The sequence below is a fragment of the Stigmatopora argus genome, chromosome 18 (assembly GCF_051989625.1).
Source record: "Stigmatopora argus isolate UIUO_Sarg chromosome 18, RoL_Sarg_1.0, whole genome shotgun sequence".
NCBI lineage: Eukaryota > Metazoa > Chordata > Actinopteri > Syngnathiformes > Syngnathidae > Stigmatopora > Stigmatopora argus.
This window is the reverse complement of record NC_135404.1, coordinates 5,507,398-5,528,212: the sequence shown is the minus strand read 5'-3', so window position 1 is coordinate 5,528,212 and position 20,815 is coordinate 5,507,398. Positions and strand designations below refer to the sequence as shown.

Here is a 20,815-nt window from a genome sequence, read left to right as displayed (position 1 = left end):
TATGCTTGCATGGTTGTTACTTCTTTGGCTACCATTGACGACGATAGACGTCCAAGCCATTTGAAGAGGGTGGGCTAGCTCCCACCCACTTAAAATGGATTTGACAACAATACTAATGAAAAACTCAATAAAAGTCACAGCAGATGTATGAAAAGAGCCACATATTGGAGGTCTACACCTTCAATGACAGTGGAAAATACAAAACAAATAAAAATGCAAATATTGAAAGCTAAAAGGCTAAAAAAATAACAAGATTTGTATTTTAGTGTACCAATGTCCCTAAAGGATGACAATAAACGATGATTTTACTATCAAAATGGCACAGAAAGCTGCAGATATTACACTTATAAGTGAAAGATGCCGTTATTGATAAAAATGTTTGAATTCTATCACTTCCCGTTGTGTTTGTCTCACATTGACTTCTTTGTTCCAAAATCCGAGTGAAAAAAAGGCACAAAACACAAGACTTCTTTCTTCACCTTCAAAAACAGATGACTTGAAACTTTTCATTGCATAATAGCCGCTTTATATTTCGAACCAGCGTTTAAATGACGATACATGAGACCCTTTTGTGGAACCAAAACACCAAATAAAATTCCCTACTGACTTGCTGATTGATTTAAATTACGAATAGCCAAAAGTAAATCATTGAAAATATTAAAACACATGGCTCGGCAGCTGAGTGCTTGGTGCATCGGTCTCACAACTCTGGGGTCCTGGGCTCCAGCACCCCCCGCAACCCTAATGAGTATAAAGTTCAGGAAATGAGATTTTTATATATATATATATATATATATATATATATATATATATATATATATATATATATATATATATATATATATATATATATATATAAAACTCAAAAACATGTATCATTGTCTTACATTTGTGGCACTATACAGCTAAATATTTTAGGTAATTTTGTGTTTATTATTAGTTTTGCAACGTACGTCATCACACTGCGATTTGGCTTCTCCCTACGTCATTATCCAGCGACCCATACTTTGTAAACATTCTTGAATCGTGTGTGAATGTGTATCAACGATGGATAATCTCGTTAAAGTACGTATTGATTTCACACAATTCTACAAGGTTTAATGCAATAAATATCTGTATCTCGATTCGGAATCGAATTCATATAAAACATAAACGATTGATTCTACGTTTACTGCAGGCGATACATTGTCAAAGCAGCAAATAGCTGCATAGTAAACACTATGCCTGACACTAATCTGGTGTTTCGCTTCTAAACATGATTGCAATTGATATAATTTACCTTGAAATTGTATATTTATGTGTCTTCATGCTCAACAAACCTTGTGCATGTTGTTTGTAATGAATAATAAGATGGAGAAACTCAAAGACTCTTGTGTATTGAGGTGCATGGTGGCGGTGCCAACTACGATTCCGATTTTAGTGACGATGAGACCCACGGAGAGACTTCTGAGAGCAGACTTAAAAGGTAAAATATGTGGCTGTAACATTCAATATCCGAGTACAATATATCCCTGTAAAGGATAATGTGGATCAAGTGAAGAAAACTAAAATTATAATGCATCCTTTCTTGCAGAAAACATGAAAAAGAAATTTTACAGAAGCCTTTCCAGAAAGATCGGCATTCTCAAGTGGCTCACCGCACTTTTCACGCCAATGAAGTGGACAGGTAAGCAAGAATCAATGCTGATGGATGACAAAATAGGAGGGAAAGAGGGGGTGGGGGTCCTACAATCATTAGTCTTGAATCCCACTTATATCAAATCACTTATTTTAGATAGTAAGTACTGTGACTGTTTTACGTGACCCATTGTGAGGAAAAGCGGTACGGGAATGAGTGAAAAAAAATAAAAAGTGCCGTTATTATATTACTAAAAATAGGTCAACTTTGTTTGTAAATATATGTTGTCTTTTGTTTTGCAGGGAAGAAGCCAGAAATAGAAGAGCCCACTTGATATCATTAAATGCTGTATCTTTTGTTTAACTCACTGGCTGCTACTTGTGATAAAATAGCCATAAACTCATTTAAATTCACAGCATAGGGATGAAAAGCGACATATCATCATCAGTGGTACTGACAGAGTTAATTTACTCAATGTACATGCAGGGAAAAAGTAATTAATACCCCAAAAAATGCAGAATGAACATCCTTATGCAGCTTTTTCCAGTTTGAGCGACATAAAAAGTTTGTCGGCGACTACATCATGTATTACGGAGGACACCTGGCTGACTTCAAACGCTCTACGTACGTATCTTGTATTTTACCTTTATTCTTGATAGGTTCATTAATAGATATACTTTAATAAAAGGAGAGACATCGTAGACATAGTCTAGCGATAACTTGCAAGTGAGAATCTGTCCTGGCTCGTCCTCGCCACCAGAGCATTCTGAAGAAAGGCATCCTCTTCTGTCCATTTAGTCGCACATAATCAAATGACAAACAAAAAACCACTGCAACAGCAATTGCATATCAGATCGGAAACCAAAAACAACTGCGTAAGAATTTGCACAAGTAAGCATAATAATTTCCATAAAAGGTGAAACAAGCGACAGTATTTTAAAACAGTATGCGATTATCGCCATCTGCCGGAATCCAAGTCAAAGCAATTTTAAGAGTCCTTCACAGATCTTCATTGCGAACTCAGATCAACAGTCCTCGGCCCGGGACTCGGTGATCTGTCAGGTCAATAGTCCTCAAAACAATTAAATATCCTCGGAGCCAGCTGCAGGGGGGGAAGTGTCCTTGTTATACTGAGCTTTCGTCTGCTTATAATGATTAATGTATCACATATACATATAATGATCAATATTCCACATATATAATAATATCCCAGAATAACCGCCAAAGTGAACATTTTCTCTTCTACAGAGAAAATGACAAAACCGACTCGGATGTTCTGCGGGAGAACCATCGCTTCCTTTGGAAGGATGAGGATGAAGAAGATATGACATGGTGACATCTCGCAGTCAATGTTTTTATCTTAAATTTATAAATTCAACACTATTTTCGCAAGATTCATTTTTTTGAACTGCTTTGTGTGTCCTAGGGAGAAGGAATTGGCAAAAAAGTATTATGACAAGCTGTTTAAGGAGTACTGCATATCTGATCTCAGCCGATATAAGGAAAACAAGGTATGTTTTCACAAATTATGTCTTCTAATTATTTTGATAATCAACTAATAAATGATTCTTTTAGCAATGAATTGACTCATTAGTTCACATACAAGTCGGTATTTGTTGACATTATAACTGATGCATTGGAACCAAAACCTATGATAAAGGTTTACCACAAATATTAGGTAATTATGTAGCTGTATCATTATTTTCCATAAAGCAGAAGTTTGCCGATATCTAATTTTGATTAATTGCAAAGATAATATTTGCTTTCATCATAAGCAAAGAAGTCAGAATACACAAATGTTCATCTTTTTTAATGTTCATTCATTCAATTTCTGAACCGCGTATCCTCAAAAGGTTGGCGGGGGTGCCGGAGCCTATCCCAGCTAACTACTGTCACCAGGCGGGGGACACCCTGAAATGGGGGGCAACCAATTGGGGGGCATAGGTAGACGGACAACCATTCACGCATGTTTTTCTGAGTGGAAAGCGGAGTACCTGGAAAAAACCCACTCAACCCGGGTGAACATGCAAACTCCACACAGTGGAATCGAACCCTCGACCCCACAACTGTGATTCCAACGTGCGAACCGCTTGTCTACTCGGCCCACCCTTTTAATCTATTTTAAAAAAAAATTATACTACATTCTACAATGTTAAAATTAATATGTTAATGGTTAGATTATTTACAATATTTTTCTATATTAATTGTTTTTTTAAATAACTAAAATTGAGGAATATAGAGAGTAAATGAATATTTCATTTGTACATTTTTATAATTTAAACAAATGCAAAATATATATGAGGGTTAATTTATTATCAATTTTTTAGGTCAACAATATCTCAACGATTAATATCAAAATAGTTGTCTTTTCATTTATTAACTGATATTTTTTTTCTGATTAACAACTTCAATGAGACTAATTTTTTAACACTTAAAAATGTTGTGTTTTGAGTAAAAAGACACAAATATATTTTACAAAGCCCTTCATGATCTCATTTTTTCCACTTTTTTAAGTGATTTGTATGTATTTTTCATTTTTTCAATTTATCTTACTGATCTCACTGTTTAACACAAAAGTCTTACATTGCTCCAAACTATAAACAAATTATTTATTCCTAATCAATGATAGAACTTGAAAATGGGAAATGAAAAGTCAGTCTTGATTCATTGATTCGTTGTGTACTTTTTCCTCTTCTCTCATATTGTCGCCTCGTGATAAAATGTTGTATTTTGTCACCAGCGTGGCGTGACGCTGCCCCCGCTCCAACATTAATTCCCGCCGTGACATTCCGTTCCCGAGGACGGACGAGCTCGGCGGAGCGGAGAAGCCATTCAATTTCGGCCCCGATCCGTTTAACATGACAAAAAAAGAAACAGCATTTTATTTTCTGCACTTGACAGAATACCCTTGCAGTTATCTGAGCGCTAATGCAGATGGAGACCCTGCTTGCATTGAAAGTACTGCTTTGAAAGTGACTCATTTGAATTATTTCTACTTCTTTTTCAATAGTTTGGATTCCGCTGGAGGATGGAAAGCGAAGTTGTCTCCGGTAAAGGTAGGAAAACGCCACTTTTACTATATATATATATTTTTTATATATACTGTGGTACCTCGACATACGAACATTTCGAGATACGAGTAAAATTTCGAGCAAATAATTATCTCTAGATACGAGAAAGCCAGGTGGCCAAGACATGAGAGGCTGTTTATCATTGTAGCGCACTGTCTTTTTTGCCGCAACTCTTTCGTGTATAACAGATATCTACGAGCACTGGGCGGAGCGTTGCATTTTTTTTCTCAGTGTTTTTTTCCGTCACTCAGCGCGAATGCCGAACCGATCGTCAATACGAGGAGTATAGTACAGACGCTCCCCTACTTACGAACATTCAAGTTACGAACAACGGTACATACGAACATGTCTGCAAATTGCGTTTATGTCGAAAAATGTTCGTAAGTTCGATTTTGTATTGCGCGCCTTTTTCCGAGTAGTGCTTCTTTCCGCCGCTAATACCGACGCCTGGCGCTGTGAGAGCTCAGCTCACCCAGCATGCACCTTCCTCTGCCCAGTTCGTTGCAGCGCGGAAGTGCGTGAACGTATCTCCAGTGCGCAAAGAACCTTTTTCATTTTTATCATTAAATATCTCGTGCATCCATTATTCAATATGGTTGGTGAAAAGCGAAAGGCTTCTAGTGAGGGAGGTGCAAGGAAGAGGCAAGCCATTTCATTTGAAACGAGTGGCAATAATAAAGAAGCTTGATGCGCATTAGAAAGTGGTGAGCGTTGCACGGGAATACAACTTGAATCGTTCGACCGTCAGTACCATTTATAAACATAAAGATCGAGCAGCAGGACCCAAATATTGAACATTGCACAAAGTTTGCAAATCAATTGAATGATGCCATACAGTGCTACCGCATCATTTATGATGAAAAAAAGAAGAACGTAATTTATTTGATCGGACCCGATCATGTGACCAAATCCGATATTCCAAAAATAATCGTATCGAGCGCCGATACCGAATATCGGATCGGGAAATCACTACTTTGAATGAATACTATTATAATTCCTAGTTTAATTAGACAATGGTATTTAAATCCAGTCTTTAACATTTATGAAGTTCATTTAAAAGACGCATCCTTAAAATGGTGCTTAATAACTGTAATTTCTTTGGTTTAATTGACATTTCTTTTGCTTCGCACTCAAAATAAAAATAAAAAATACAAAATAAATCACCTGTTGTATGTTATACATTTGTATATCAGGAATCAATCAATCAAATCAAAAGCCTTTATTGTCATTATACACAGCTGCGTATACAGCTATGGTACTCCACAAAGTGCGTTTTCCCAGTAAAAACATAAATAAGTAATATAAAGTTCCAATGGATTGGATGTCTAACACTGCCAATGAGTTTTACAGGAATAAAGTCAAAATAAAAGCAATAATTTACAAATTTGAAGAAACCCAGCTAAGTTATTATTCAATTCTAATGCTAGTGTTATTCCATCGACGTCAATGGCAGCCAATTTGTTTCACCTGTAAGGGAAGATGCTGTATTTTTTGTCAGTGTTGTCTTTTAGCCACTAGGTAGCGATAAAGGCATGCTGTTGCCTCTTTCTACAGTTCCTGGTTGACTTAGTTGGGTCACTGTACTTTAGCCTCAATCTTGACACGACGGCATACAATGCTTTTGCCTTCTCTGACCTTTTCTTGTAAAGCTTTTCAAATCATAGACCTCCTCCTCTTTCACCTTTAATCTGCAGACTAGTCCTGCCAACAAGCATTATTATGGGAGTTAAGTCTGTATTTGCCATGAATCCACTCTTCATAATATATTAAAATCACATATTTAACTCTTCCAGCCTTTACAAAATTGCAAAAAATGTAGTATGTAACTACACTCTATCATTTTTTTCCCCAAAGAAAAAACTGATACAATCTCGTTTTGATTCAATATAAAGAAATCAGAGAATACTTTTTTTTGAATAAAAATTGAAATGATCCTAGTTGCTGTATATATTTTTTTAGAGCAAAATACAGGAATAAGATAAGATATTTGAGACAAGAGAATATTTACAGTTATGTTTGTGATTTTTTTTAAATAAAAGACATAATGTACAATCATTTAAAAATGAATAAAAATAGATTTTTCTTTTTTTCTTCTTTTTTATCTGTTAAATATAAAAACGTGAAATGAATAAATAAAAATGAATAGATAGACAAGTAAATACAAGTAAAAAGAAATATTGACTGTTTCTACTTCAAACATAATAAATATAACTTTTTGATGAAAAAACTTGTATTATATATATTGGAATGAAAAAAATGTTCTTTATTATTTAAGAAATAAATTCCTAAAATAAACGATTTCCCAAAGTTTTTTATATATGTGTATATATTTATACATAATAAATATAACTTTTTGATGAAAAAACTTGTATTAAATATATTAGAATGAAAAAAATGTTCTTTATTATTTAAGAAATAAATTCCTAAAATAAACGATTTCCCAAAGTTTTTTTATATCTGTGTATTTTTATATCTGTGTATTTGTGTGCTTTAAAAAAAGCAGTTTTCCCATCTTTGTTGTTTATTTTATTTAATAGTAATTATGACAAAAAAGTGAATTTGGATAATTTGGTGCCAACAATGTCTCCAAAGATTTAATCCATCTTCAAAATAGTTATCGCTCAGTTTGATAGTCGACTTGTTGTCAATTAGCCTGATTCATTGTAGCAACCCGAAAACAGACAAATGCACTCTTTGTCTGAGATAGCTGATTTAGGCAATATATTGTTCCAGATTAAGTCTCCGTAATCCTGATCAATCACATTTCAGACACAAAACTTTAGTTTTAGACTTGATCTCAGCGGTCGCGCCTTCCCTCCACAGAACTTTCATAAATTTATTTATTAACTTATTTATTACCTATTTATTTATGTCTAAAATGTCTTTTCCTGTGTCTGTAGTCTCACCCTCTTGCTACTGTTACAATGAAATTTCCCGAATATGGGATGAATAAAGTTATCTAATCTAATCTAAACGTCCAATCCGTTTGGACTCTGAGGGTCTGACAGTGGTCTTGGCTTGTGAATAGTCCACAACTCAATCCAATTCAAAATACATAGTGAAAGTTATAGACAACAACAGCCAATAAGTTTTATTATGTACTGGATTTTTGGAAATACCCCAGGAAAAGCTTTTAAAACTCAATTTTCTATCTTTTTGTATGTTAACTAAAGCTAAATGAGTATGTAGCCTTTTCCTTTCTGTAGGAAAATGAAATGCACTGCGTGTCAAGGATACGACTTGAATTATGTTAAAAAAAAGCATGCTCCAGCTTGTGGTAATAATTGACATTGGAGGAGACGGGGTGTGGGGGATAAAAAAACTAGGGGAGCGAGAATGCGTACGAGGCAATTACGCTGGACGTGTTTTGACATTGAAGGACTTTTGCTCCTCGGGTTGCTGCTTGGCATTGAACAGCTGGAAGCTTTTGTTGTTGTTGCACTCAACGTCTGAAAATATCAGTAAACAGTGGCGTGATGGCTGCACCAGAAAGAAACAGTTGGAGCTTGTGGGAAAATGAAAACAACTTTTAATTATGGGAGTTAACATTTAGGGCCCCATTGATAAGGTTTTTAAAAAAATATTTTTTTTTGTGTAATTATTTTTATTTTAACTTGTTGTTTTTTAATTCTGATAACCTGCAGAATATAGATTTATTAGGGCATAGGTATTTTCCGGACTATAAGCTGCATTTAATAAAATTGTAAAGTTTTAAAGAATATATATTTTTATAATTATTTTTATGTTAACTTTTTAATTTTGATAGCCTGCAGAATATAGGTTTATTAGGGGATAGGTATATTTATTCATTGGGGTTAGAGATTTTTTGGACTATAAACTGCATTTTTTTTAAAAAATATGTTTTATTTTTTATAGTTTGACCGGGAATGCAACATCGATAAAGTTTTAAAAAATATATATTTTTGTAATTATTTTTATTTTTCCTTTTTTATTTTTTTATATTGATAACCTGCAGAATATAGATTTATTAAGGCATTGGTATTTTCTGGACTATAAGTGCCATTTTTTTTTTTTAAATTTAATTTTTATAGTTTGACCGAGGATGCAACAAAAAATATATTTTGTAATTATTTTTATTTTAACTTGTTTGTTTTAATTCTGATAACCTGCAGAATAGAGATTTATTAGGGGTTAGGTATTTTCTGGACTATAAAGTGCATTTTAAAATTATTTTAAATTTATTTTTTTATAGTTCGACCGGGGATGCAACATCGATAAAGTTTTAAAAAAATATAGTTTTGTAATTATTTTTATTTTTACTTGTTTTTTTTAGAATATAGATTTATTAGGGTATTTTCTGAACTATAAGCTGCATTTTTAAAAAACAATAAATTATTTGTTTATTTATTTTATAGTTTGAACAGGGATGCAATATGTAAACCAGTGCAATTTATGTGTGAAATTATTCACACATTACTATATCATTTCCCAATGGTATCTTTCCTCTGAACCGCAGTAGAGCGCTCTAGGGCTGTGTTGATCATTGCAACATTGCCAGTGGGCAGACTTTTGGCTTATCTCCTCAGGGGTCGCCACAGCTAACTCGTAGGATCGCCTGTAATTTATAAAAACAACTGAGAAGGTATTGTAATTGTAATCAGTTATGTTTTAGTCGTCAGAATTTTATTGACATTCTTTGTTTTATTAACATTAATGCATAATGATAGAATTTGAATCCACTTCGTCAATTGTCATTAAAATGTTAACAAAAGAGAACAATGTTGAGACATAAAAATACTCCAAACTTTCTATAATAACTTTTGCAACTTTGTTTTTGTTCTTCTTCTTTTACAACTTTTGTCCAAAAGTCCTATATTTTTCATTTGTATGATTCTATTTAAACTGAAATGTTTTTTTCTGCACTTTTCTGGCAAAAAAAACCTTTTTTTTCTTATTCTCTGATAGTTTTTCTTTTTGTTTTAAAGCTGATAGTTTATTTAAAAATGCTTTCAACCAAGCTAGTGAGTGCTTGTTATTTTTGCTTGAATTCAGTAGTTCTACAGTGCCACCAAAAAGCGACCCACTTTGTGTCTTAAACAAATAGTAAATCCTCGCCAAGAATCACCACCGCTCTTGATCGTGACACCGCACTTGACCTTGACTTTAAATCCTCAAAAACGTCTCATTAATAGATCCGAAAAAGTAAAAGACTAAAGCGTATGCTCATTTGAAAGGAGGTCTAGAGTGTTGCGGCTAAGTAAAACGAAAGTGGCCTTTAATCTAACAGCAGTCCGGATCGGCATTATTTATTAAAAAGGAGGGCCTGCTGTGTTCCGTTGTGCAGGAATAAATCAGCTCCAGCGTGTATTTTTAGGAGGGGAATTGCTTTCTAAGCATTCTCAATGAGTTCTGCGGCAATTCTTCAAGTCATAACTTTTTCTCCAACAACTCTTTTATCCCTCCATAGGGCAGTCGTTTCATTCATTGGCTGCCATTGACAGAGCTAGACGTCCAATCTTAATGTCGTCAATGGTAGACATTAAGTCGTACTTATGGTTTTATTCGGGGGCCGCTATTAAAACAACCACCAAATCTTGTTGAGCCGCTTAATAGCAAACAGTCCCTTGTATTTAAAAAATATATATATAAGGAAACAGTTGAAAACATTAAATATTTATTTTCATATTTTGTTTTTTTTAAATAAAATGAAGAAACTAAATATTTCATTTTCATATATTTAAGCATGTAAAGGGGAAAGAGAGAACATTTTTAGTTGTATTTATTTTCAGATTTTTTTTAAATTGTTTTAAATATTTGGACATTTTTAAAAAGTCGAAAAAAATAAATGCGCTTGTTTGGGTAGAATTTAAAAAAATATTTTAGCTTTTTTCTTGGAAGAGGAAATATGGACTATCTAATTTAAAAAATATTTTAATCATGTGTTTTTAATTCAAGGAAAAACTGTAAATAGAATTTAAGAAGTCTATTTTTTTTATTTGCATTAAAAAGAAGTGTGAAGCAGGAAATATTCAGTTTTATATTTTTCTAATATGATATTATATATATGTATATATGTATGTATATATATGTATATATGTATATATATGTATATATGTATATATATGTATATATATATATATGTATATATGTATATATATATATATATGTATATGTATATATATATATATATATATATATTTTTTTTTTAAAACAAACTTTAAAATACTTTTTGAGGAATAATAATGCCGCCCTAGTCCCTATTATAGTTGTCGTCCAATCCTCATGGGGGAGGGTGGCTAATGTTCCCACTCTAAAAGGATTGCAACCCCTAACCCGTTCACCATCAATTACAGCCATTTAGCCATTTAGAGTTAAATAACCCAAAATAGTCACTTTCCCTATCCAGGGTTAATAAAGGAGAAGAAAATATGATGTTTAAGTCACATTATAATATGACAAAATACAGAGAAACCTGGAGGATGAGTGTTTTTTCGCACTGTAGTATTTTTTCCAGTGTTGGGTGCAGTTGGTCAAACGCCCTTTGGTCTGCTCTGTCAGCCGCCCTCTGCGGAGTAAATAAATGTTACAACACAGAGGCGGAGTGTTGCACCTCTTCTCAGCAGAGGGGTTTCTTGTCAGAGACAAAATAAACACAATAATTTTTGTGGGGGAAAAAGGCAGACTTTTCAGAGGCCTAATCTAAAGGTTATTAGTATTTTTCCTTCGTTGGTTTATGAAAGGGGATACTTAGGGTTGCGTTGAATCTTTATTTTAACAATAGGTTAATGTTTTACTGCCATCAAACGTCCAATTTTGATTCAATTTTAGGCATTTTAAAATGAATTAGCCGGTTAGGCCTACCATGATTAATCGACTAATTATCAAATTATCATTTGTCAACATAATAGAGAACTATTTAAAGAGTATATTAATCATGCAAGATATGGTTGATTACAAATTGAAATTCCAAATTTTGAGCGTCTTTGTATTTGATAGTCGTTCTTTTAATACAATTTTCCATGAATGTTTTTACCCCAAAATAGACAAAAAAATGTAAATATTAACATTTTTTTTAGTTTTTAAAATCATACAGCAAATTTGTATTTTATTCTCATGTTTTATTTGTATTTTTTTAAAATAGTTTTTGAACTGGGGAAAAAGGATTACATATTGTGTGCTTCTTTTTCCTTTTAGTAAAAACTATACATTTATTTGTTTTGGAAAAATAATGCCTTTACTGCCCATTGAATAAACACAATGGATAAAAGTATATCTGTTCTGAAATTACATTTTAATTTTTTTTTTTTTAAGATTGGGATTAGCTCCAGCACCCCTGCGACTCTCGTAAATTTAAATGGCAGTGTAAATGAATGAATTAACATATAAAGAAAAAAAAGAAAATAATAAAAAGAAAATAGTGAATAGCCTCTTTTTTGACTTATTTTATAAATAAAATATATGCAATTCTAAATATTGTGATCAATGCCAGATCTCGCAATTAAAATGGATCGAATGTCTCCCAGCCAATGCCAGTTAATAACCTGACTGGTTAAACACGCTTCTTTGTGTTCTTGCGTTCTTTTATTTCCTTTGGATGTCTCTTTTGAGGTTGCCTAGCAACCGCGAAAAGAAGCCCTTGGAAACAAGGGAGATACAGACCAAGGGACATGTAAATTGCTCATTAGCAAGCGAGTGACTTCTGACAGCCGTGTTTTATCGGATTTGTGGACACCCAAGTCAGATGTCGCTTTGCTTTTAGGCTGTTGGCGTAATGAACGTCGTTTTGCACGTTATTTAGAATTAGGGGCAAATTTAACGTGTCAATTTAATGTCAGCTCTTTATTATTAAAATTGTTTGCTTACTTGAACAAAGTGGAGACGTTTTTCTTAGTACGAGACACTTTGAAGCAATAACATGTTTTTAAGGTGAAGGCCGACTAATACAAGTATAAAAAAAATAGAATTATGAATTAAAAGAGGAATTTAGTGCATGCCTGAATTTTTAATGCAATCTTTTCTTTTTCTTTTCCTACAATGCCCATATTCAACCTCAATGCCAATGTTGGAGATAAAGCAATGATTAGAGATTTAAAAATATATATATATATATTTTTAAATACATTTATAAATCGAAATAAACTCTCTTTTAATTCATTCATTGAATGTTGAACCCTTCAGGATCTTGGCACCCCCCAACTTTGTTAAGCACTTCATCTGACTCTTTGTTTGACATCTCATGCTAAAGTCCTCCAGACACGCGATAACGAGCTTTTCCCACTTGCTAACGACTCAGCGCTGTCAATCACGCGCTCGCCGGCAAACCGCCAAAGATCCGCGACGGCACGCGCTGGGGTCACCGCCTCGCCACGTCACTCGCTAGATAGCTAATCGGGCGGCCATCTGCCCGCACCCTCCAACCGACAGGAATTAGGGACCATTGACGTAAAAGGGATAGGAGTTTCCTTGCTAAACGGTTTTACTTTTACCTAGTCGCTGCCAATGTTTTTACCCTTAGAGCACCTGTGTCAAAGTGGTGGCCCGGGGGCCAAATCTGGCCCGCCGCATCATTTTGTGTGGCCCGGGAAAGTAAATCATGAGTGCCGACTTTCTGTTTTAGGATCAAATTAAAATGAAGAGTATAGATGTATATTACATTTCCTGATTTTCCCCCTTTTAAATCAATAATTCTAATTTTTTAATCAATTTTTCTGTGTTTTTATTTCAAAAATCATTTTGTAAAATCTAAAAATATATTTAAAAAAAAAAGCTAAAATAAACATTGTTTTAGATCTATAAAAAATGAATATTCAGGGCTTTTAATACAGTTCTTTTAATTCATTTATTTAAAAAAATCTAAATATTATATCTAAAATGGTCCGGCCCACGTGAAATCAAGTTGACGTTAAAGCGGCCCGCGAACCAACCCGAGTCTGACACCCCTGGCTTAGAGCATGTGAGGGTCAACTTGCACTTTGGGAGGCTGTTATTTGTTCTCACGCAAAAGGCAAAAATGTGTGGTATTTGCGCTGAGCATATTTGTCGGCAACATTGTGTACAGTGTTACCTTGAGATGCTGAATTGGTTTTTTCTGACCATACTCCTAACTCAATACATTCAATTTCACATGGGGGTAGACGTATTTTATTTTATTTTTTGTTTAAAAAAATTGTGGGTGTAAAAATGCCATAGTTAGACTTTACTACAGATGGTCTTTTTTTTAGCTTTGCAATGCATGGTTGTTTTTTGGAGGAAAAAATATTCTACTATGTATAGAATATAGATATAAAATGAAAGCCATTGTGTTTTACTTTACTTTTTTAAGGATAAAAAACCTTTAGTATACATGATCATTTTTGGAGAGAAAAAAGCTTACCGTATTTTTCGGATTATAAATCGCAGTAGTTTCATAGTTTGGGTGCGACTTATGTATGAAATTGTTAACACATTATTATATCATTTCACGTTATTTTCAAATTGGGAAATATGCAGTTGAAAACGGTAATCGAGCAGCAGAAAGAAAGTTTGGAGTTAGCGAGAAACTTGTAAGGGACTGGCGAAAAGCGGAGGTCACTCTTACTGAAATGAAGAAAACAAAAAAAAGCTATTATTGGATTTAGTGATTTGGAGTGAAACTGATAGTTTGGTAAACTTGTTTTGTTTATCTGAATAACTCTTTAATATGTTACGTCATTACTGACATTACCAGGCATGTCAGTCATGTAACGTTAGTGTACCGTACACTTATTTAGCCTTTTGTTCTCTATTTTATCTTTATTTGAAATTGCCTTTTACGATGACGTGTATGTTTTTGGTGTTGGATTTCATCAAAAAAAATTCCCCCAAAATTGCGACTTATACTCCGGTGCGAGTTATATATGTTTTTTTCCTTCTTCATTGTGCATTTTTTGGGGGCTGGTGCGACTTATAGTCCAGAAACTACGGTACTATATAGAGTTTTTTTTTTCAAGGAAAGAAAATTACATACTACAACTACATTTAGTACAACAAAATTACATAGTACAACTACATTTAGTACAACAAAATTACATTGTACAACTACATTTAGTACAACAAAATTACATAGTACAACTACATTTAGTACAACAAAATTACATAGTACAACAACATTACATAGTACAACTACATTTAGTACAACAAAATTACATAGTACAACAAAATTACATAGTACAAAAAAATTACATAGTACAACAAAATGACATAGTACAACAAAATGACATAGTACAACTACATTTAGTACAACAAAATGACATAGTACAACTACATTTAGTACAACAAAATTACATAGTACAACAAAATTACATAGTACAACAAAATTACATAGTACAACTACATTTAGTACAACTACATTTAGTACAACTACATTTAGTACAACAAAATTACATAGTACAACAAAATTACACAGTACAACTACATTTAGTACAACAAAATTACATAGTACAACTACATTTAGTACAACTACATTTAGTACAACTACATTTAGTACAACTACATTTAGTACAACAAAATTACATAGTACAACTACATTTATAAAACTGACTAGTACGCTCAAGGATGGAATTTAACTGAGCAGGAATGGTGTTCCACCACCAGGGGCCTAGAATGGCAAATGAGCGGACGCCATACAAGTTGTATTTGGACTTAAGAATGGTCGTAGGCAGAGGAGCGCGGAGTCTAAGAGGATGTACAATTACCCAAACACAAATTAGTGACATCACTTCGTAGCACAAGAGATGTTCAAGTCTTTTTCTAATGGCTGACGTCATTGTTCTGATCTGGCATGTGAGGAGAGAGCAATCCCATGGCCCGATGGCGTCATCACTCTCCGTAGGCCCTCCTGCTACGCCTGGGTCAGGATAGTCGTTGGCCCTCGTGCCAAGTCGGGACCTGTGTGACGCACTCACACCTTTCTTTCAATCTGTGGGAATGACGAGCTGATCAGTGGCGCCTTAAGCTGGTCTAAGGATAAAGTGAGGTCAGCTGTTGGGTGACTGTAGATGAAGAGTCTTGCTTGAAAACCTATGACATCTATTTCTCACTCCAAAATATACTCTTGATTTCCATGATTATTATTATTATTTTTATAATTAACTATCATGTAATAACGGAATAATACAAAAAATACTCATCTTTTTAAACAACAGCAGCTTTTTGGTTACACAGTAACAGTACATATGCAAAAAATGTCTTACAATACAAAAAAAACCCACTTTCCATGTTTTTTGGGGGCATGAAAAAAAATGTCTTACTAAAAAACAAAACAAAAAAATTATACCTAATACTTATAGTGGTTATTTTATATACAAAAAAATAATATTAAAAAAATTGAGGCGTCTGCTCGAAAAAAAAAAAAAATAATTTGCATATTTTTCAGACTATAAGTCACACTGTAGTATTGCAAGCCCACTAAACTATGAAAAAAAGCACGGCTTATAGCCTGGGAAATAGGGTGTAACATCTGAACGTTGTGGTGAATCAGCACCACTTAAATGGTACTAATGTATTGACCTTGCTTGACCTTTATTTAAAAATACCTACTTTAAATGAGAATGCTTTATTCTGACCGTTCCTGCTACATAAGGATGTGCACACTTGTGCATCTACATGAGTTGACTTTTTTTTCCAGAAAAAAATCTCCCACTTAAATAGGTGTGTAGGCATTTTGTAATCACCGTAATTCATGTGTTGTGCGCCTTTTAAGTGTGTGGCATAGTGATATGTGTCAAAGTGGGGTACCAGAAGGGTCAATCTTGATCCATTTTTTTAATTTTTGTTATTTTACTTGAAAATGATACCAAATGTTTTGATGTCATGCAGGTCAATTCCAATGTGGCAACAAACGTTGCGAGAACCAAGAAGGCCTGAAAAGCTGGGAGGTGAATTTTGCCTACGTGGAACAAGGTGACAAGAGGAATGCGCTGGTCAAACTGAGTAAGTCCAATAATTTTGTCGACATCTACAGAATTTTAATATAGTGCATACACATACACAAGGTGCACCGACTGATAGGGCGCGCTGTCCATTTTAGAGAAAATGTTAGACTTTTCAGCGCACCTTATAGGCATGAAAATACGGTTCTAAGAAAAAAAAAATCACACTCGTCTGTTGATGCAGCTTTGCGTGACGGTGGGTGTGGGTTGCAGTCGCTTAGGGATCTTTTCCAAGAGAAGGCTCATAATAATCCTCCTTCAGGTATCATAGCGTAGAAAATCCTGTTAGAATAATTACAGTAATTGTAGGACCCACCAGTCCAGAAAAGAATAGTCATGCACCATATCACAAGCTGGCCATGCTGGGGAAAACTAGGGATAAAAAACAGACCAGCTATTCATGAACTCATTGGCTAAGCTTGACAGCGATAGGAGGGATAGGAAGGAAATAGGAAGGGATTGGAAGCGATAGGACGTCAACTGCTGCCAATGGCAGTGAAATAGTAAATGATCACTGACAGCACATTAGTTACATTGTTAATATTTTTTCCTATGTAAATTTAAAAGAGCTCAAATATATGTAATATAACGGCAATATTTCGCAAGTTGACTATGCACCTCATGGAATTATCACAGTGAAATGTTTTATTTACCTGACAACTTTAGTAAATTTACATACTTATGGATTGGAGTTGGACATATCTCTTTAAGGCAGTCAATGAGTTAATAAGGGTGTCAGACTCGGGTTGGTCCGCGGGCCGCTTTAATGTCAACTTGATTTCACGTGGGCCGGACCATTTTAGATATAATATTTAGATTTTTTTAAATAAATGGATTAAAAGAACTGGATTAAAAGCCCTGAATATTCCGTTTTTTATAGATCTATAACAATGTTTATTTTAGCTTTTAAAAATATATTTTTAGATTTTACAAAATGATTTTTGAACTAAAAACACAGAAAAAATGGATTAAAAAAATTACAATTATTGATTTAAAAGGGGGAAAATCTGGAAATTTAATATACATCTATACTCTTCATTTTAATTTGATCCTAAAACAGAAAGTCGGCACTCATGATTTACTTTCCCGGGCCACACAAAATGATGCGGCGGGCCAGATTTGGCCACCAGGCCGCCACTTTGACACATGTGAGGTAATCCATCCACTAACAGCTCTTACCAGATCGAATGGATTGGACGTCTATCCCCCGCCAATGGCCTTGAATCATTAAATGATCCCTCTTGGCACATCCATCTTTGCTATGTTAATCATGTTTTTCACTGCTTCAACTGCATAATCTTATGTAATGTACATTTAAAATAGCTAAAAAGTATGTGATATAACAGCAATTATTCACAAGTTGGCAATTGCTTTAACTAATCGCTTCATCGCTGTAGTAAATATAATATACACACAACGTATATATTTGACGTGTATTGCCGTAAATTGCATCTTTACAGTTAATTATTGTTAGTACATATACAATACCTACGTACAATATATTGTATATATAATTATTGTTTTGAAAGGAGTTCCACAGGGCTCAATTCCTCACCCACTGCTTTTATGTACTGATTTTTTTTGTTTGTTTTTTTACTTCCAGGACTTTGCCCAGAATGCTCTTTCAAATTGAACTTCCACCACAAGTGAGAACGTTTTCATTATTTTAACCCCATGTATAAACACAACTCATGTTCAATAAAATATGAATGTGAATTTTGGCACTGAGCGTCTGACAGTTAAGCCACGCTTCTCACATTCTAGACGAAAAGAGGTGAAGGCAAAGAAGACATTAAGAAAGGCACAAGAAGAAAAGCCAGACCCGCCACCAAAAAAGAAGAAAAAGAGCTCACCGTCGCGCTCTAAGAAGCGCAAGCACCGGAGGCGCGGAGGTAACATCTCTCGAAAATTCCTCATTTGCTACTTTTCATTTTGATGGAGGTGTTTCGCCGTCTCCCCGCAGATCCGTCTTCCTCCTTTTCCGGCAGTTCGGACGAGTCGACGGGCAAAGGTAAACACGCTTTCGGGCATTTCTCATCTTCTCGCTTCACTCTCGGCCGGGCCCCGGAGCTCGTGCCTCCAAAATGAAAACGCTTGGAAAACCAGCCCTTTTTGAAAACATCATCCATTAGCCTGCGGGCACCACTGATTTTCTCAGCTGTCTCCCTTTATATTCATACATTCGGATGCGCCTGTTCCCAATAATGTATTTTTTGGTACTGTAGATAGATGTCCAATACAGTAGAACTGTACCGATGTGGTTAAAATGAATAGGGTTTTCTAACAGTTATAGAAAAAGGCAAAAAATGAGGCTGCAACGAATAAATATAATAGATTAATCAATTGATTGGCTTTTTGATGAGTGGAAAAATCACATTAAAGTTAACAATCAATGGCTCCCCTGAAGTCCAAAAAATAAAAATTAATAGCGTTTTCTTTTTTTAATAGATTCATTTTTATGTTTGAATGTCTAATATTTCAAATTTGTAATGATTAAAGCATCCTCAATTATTTTTATATGGATGCATAGCCATATAAATGGTAATTTGCATCATACAAACAATTTTATGACTTGTTTTTTTTTATTAATTCTTTTTTGGATCAAGGAGGTTTAGATTGACTGACAAATCGAATTGCTTCATTGGCCAATACATAAAAAATGAATGTTTTTCCTACTATTTCACAAAAAAGGCAATAATTGGGGCTGCCAGCAACTAACAGTTATAAAAGATTGATCTCTATAGTGGCAACCTCATAAATCATTACAATTGCAGTTTTTCTCTTAAAAATTCTTAAATTATGCTACATTTTCAGAACGGGAACAATTTCAGCCACAATAAATATATTTTTTTAATAATATAATATAGCTAATTGCTAATTAGATTAGATTAGATAACTTTATTCATCCCGTATTCGGGAAATTTCATTGTCACGGTAGCAAAAGGGTGAGAATACAGACACAGAAAAAAACATTTTAGACATAAATAAATAGGTAATAAATAAATAAAATAAAATATAATAATTGCCGGATTTGAACTAAACTCAGCAAACTAACAATTATTTTAATCTGTGGATTATTCAATTAATCGTCATTTTCTCACGAGCTGCCCAAGTGTTCAATTTCCAAACTTGGGATCGGATTTCCATTGCCGTCAATGACACTAAAAGATCATTTTCGATCAATTTCCAGACTCGGAAGCAGAAGACTCTGCCACTGGCGCTTCTGAGTCGGACCACTGGAGAGGACCCGCCCCAGCAGTGGAGGAGAAGTCAAGGTGAGTCATTAGAGTTCACGTTAAAACAATGCCAGCTAAACCCTTTTAATGCTGTCAAACAAGGTGTGGCTTTGTAGGTATAGTGTGTAAAGGACCACCCTGAATGACGATGGGCGACTCAATCCCTTCCTGACCTTTTCTTGACCTTAGCCTTTCTATTCCATGTCTGGATGAGATTCATTGTCAACTGTTAAGATTGTTCTTTTCGTTTGTTTGCTTAATGTTTATCCTAAACATGAATATGTGGTTAAAATGGCAGAATTGCTAATATTTGGATGTGTTTTTTGTCCTCAGGGAGGAAGAGTTTGATGACTATTTTGAAGACTTGTTCCTCTAGAAGACGGGATTAGAACTGGTTACCACTGAAATTCAAGTATTTTTTTTTTTCTTATGTTGAAATAAACGTTATTTAACGTTAATTACAGGCCTGGTACACCTATTAATTGAAAGTTGTGTCAAACTATGTTAAAAGGTATTTTGGTTTTTAAAATTTCATAGTGTTTTTTTTAATTTTTATTAGTAGTTTTTAAATCTTAGTTTTAGTTGTGTTTTCATTAGGTATATATTTAAGATGACTTTTTACTAAATTCAATTTAAAATCAATTAAAAATTGGGTAATCCAAAATAAGTAATATAATTTATTTGTATTTTTTTAAGTTAGAAATTAAAAAAATACATTTAAAAAATAGACTAAATCAAAACAAAAGCTATTTTATTGGACCAGGCAGTTGTTCGTAAAGTTGAAACGTCGTAGGTTGTTGCTTTTTGTCAGAAAAAATGTTATCTTAATCTTGTTTATTTTTTAAAAACGATCATTTTTGTTACTACCTATAAAATTGGAAAAGGAGTTCCACAGGGTTCAATTCTAAGCCCACTCCCTTTGAATGTTCTTTCAAATAACTAAATTGTGCCAGAGCATCGTTCTTTGTTTAGTATAAACAA

General features: G+C 34.0%; 1 protein-coding gene across 1 annotated transcript; it reads left to right on the top strand.

The window, feature by feature from the left end:
• Positions 1–969: 969 nt before the first annotated feature.
• Positions 970–20,292, top strand: fra10ac1 (FRA10A associated CGG repeat 1). The gene is made up of 14 exons (XM_077625287.1): positions 970–1,065; positions 1,383–1,465; positions 1,574–1,666; positions 1,921–1,966; positions 2,166–2,242; positions 2,867–2,950; positions 3,045–3,129; positions 4,629–4,674; positions 16,486–16,599; positions 18,202–18,244; positions 18,363–18,490; positions 18,562–18,609; positions 19,789–19,873; positions 20,168–20,292. Exons 1-14 carry the CDS (start codon positions 1,048–1,050, stop codon positions 20,208–20,210), a joined length of 993 nt encoding a protein of 330 aa, XP_077481413.1. The 5' UTR covers positions 970–1,047; the 3' UTR covers positions 20,211–20,292.
• The last annotated feature ends 523 nt before the right edge of the window (positions 20,293–20,815 follow it).

Excerpts from the sequence above, each read along its gene's own strand:
- fra10ac1 (XM_077625287.1), top strand. Across the intron at positions 4,675-16,485 it reads CGAAGTTGTCTCCGGTAAAG|GTCAATTCCAATGTGGCAAC; the intron begins GTAGGAAAACGC and ends GATGTCATGCAG. Across the intron at positions 18,245-18,362 it reads AAATTGAACTTCCACCACAA|ACGAAAAGAGGTGAAGGCAA; the intron begins GTGAGAACGTTT and ends CTCACATTCTAG.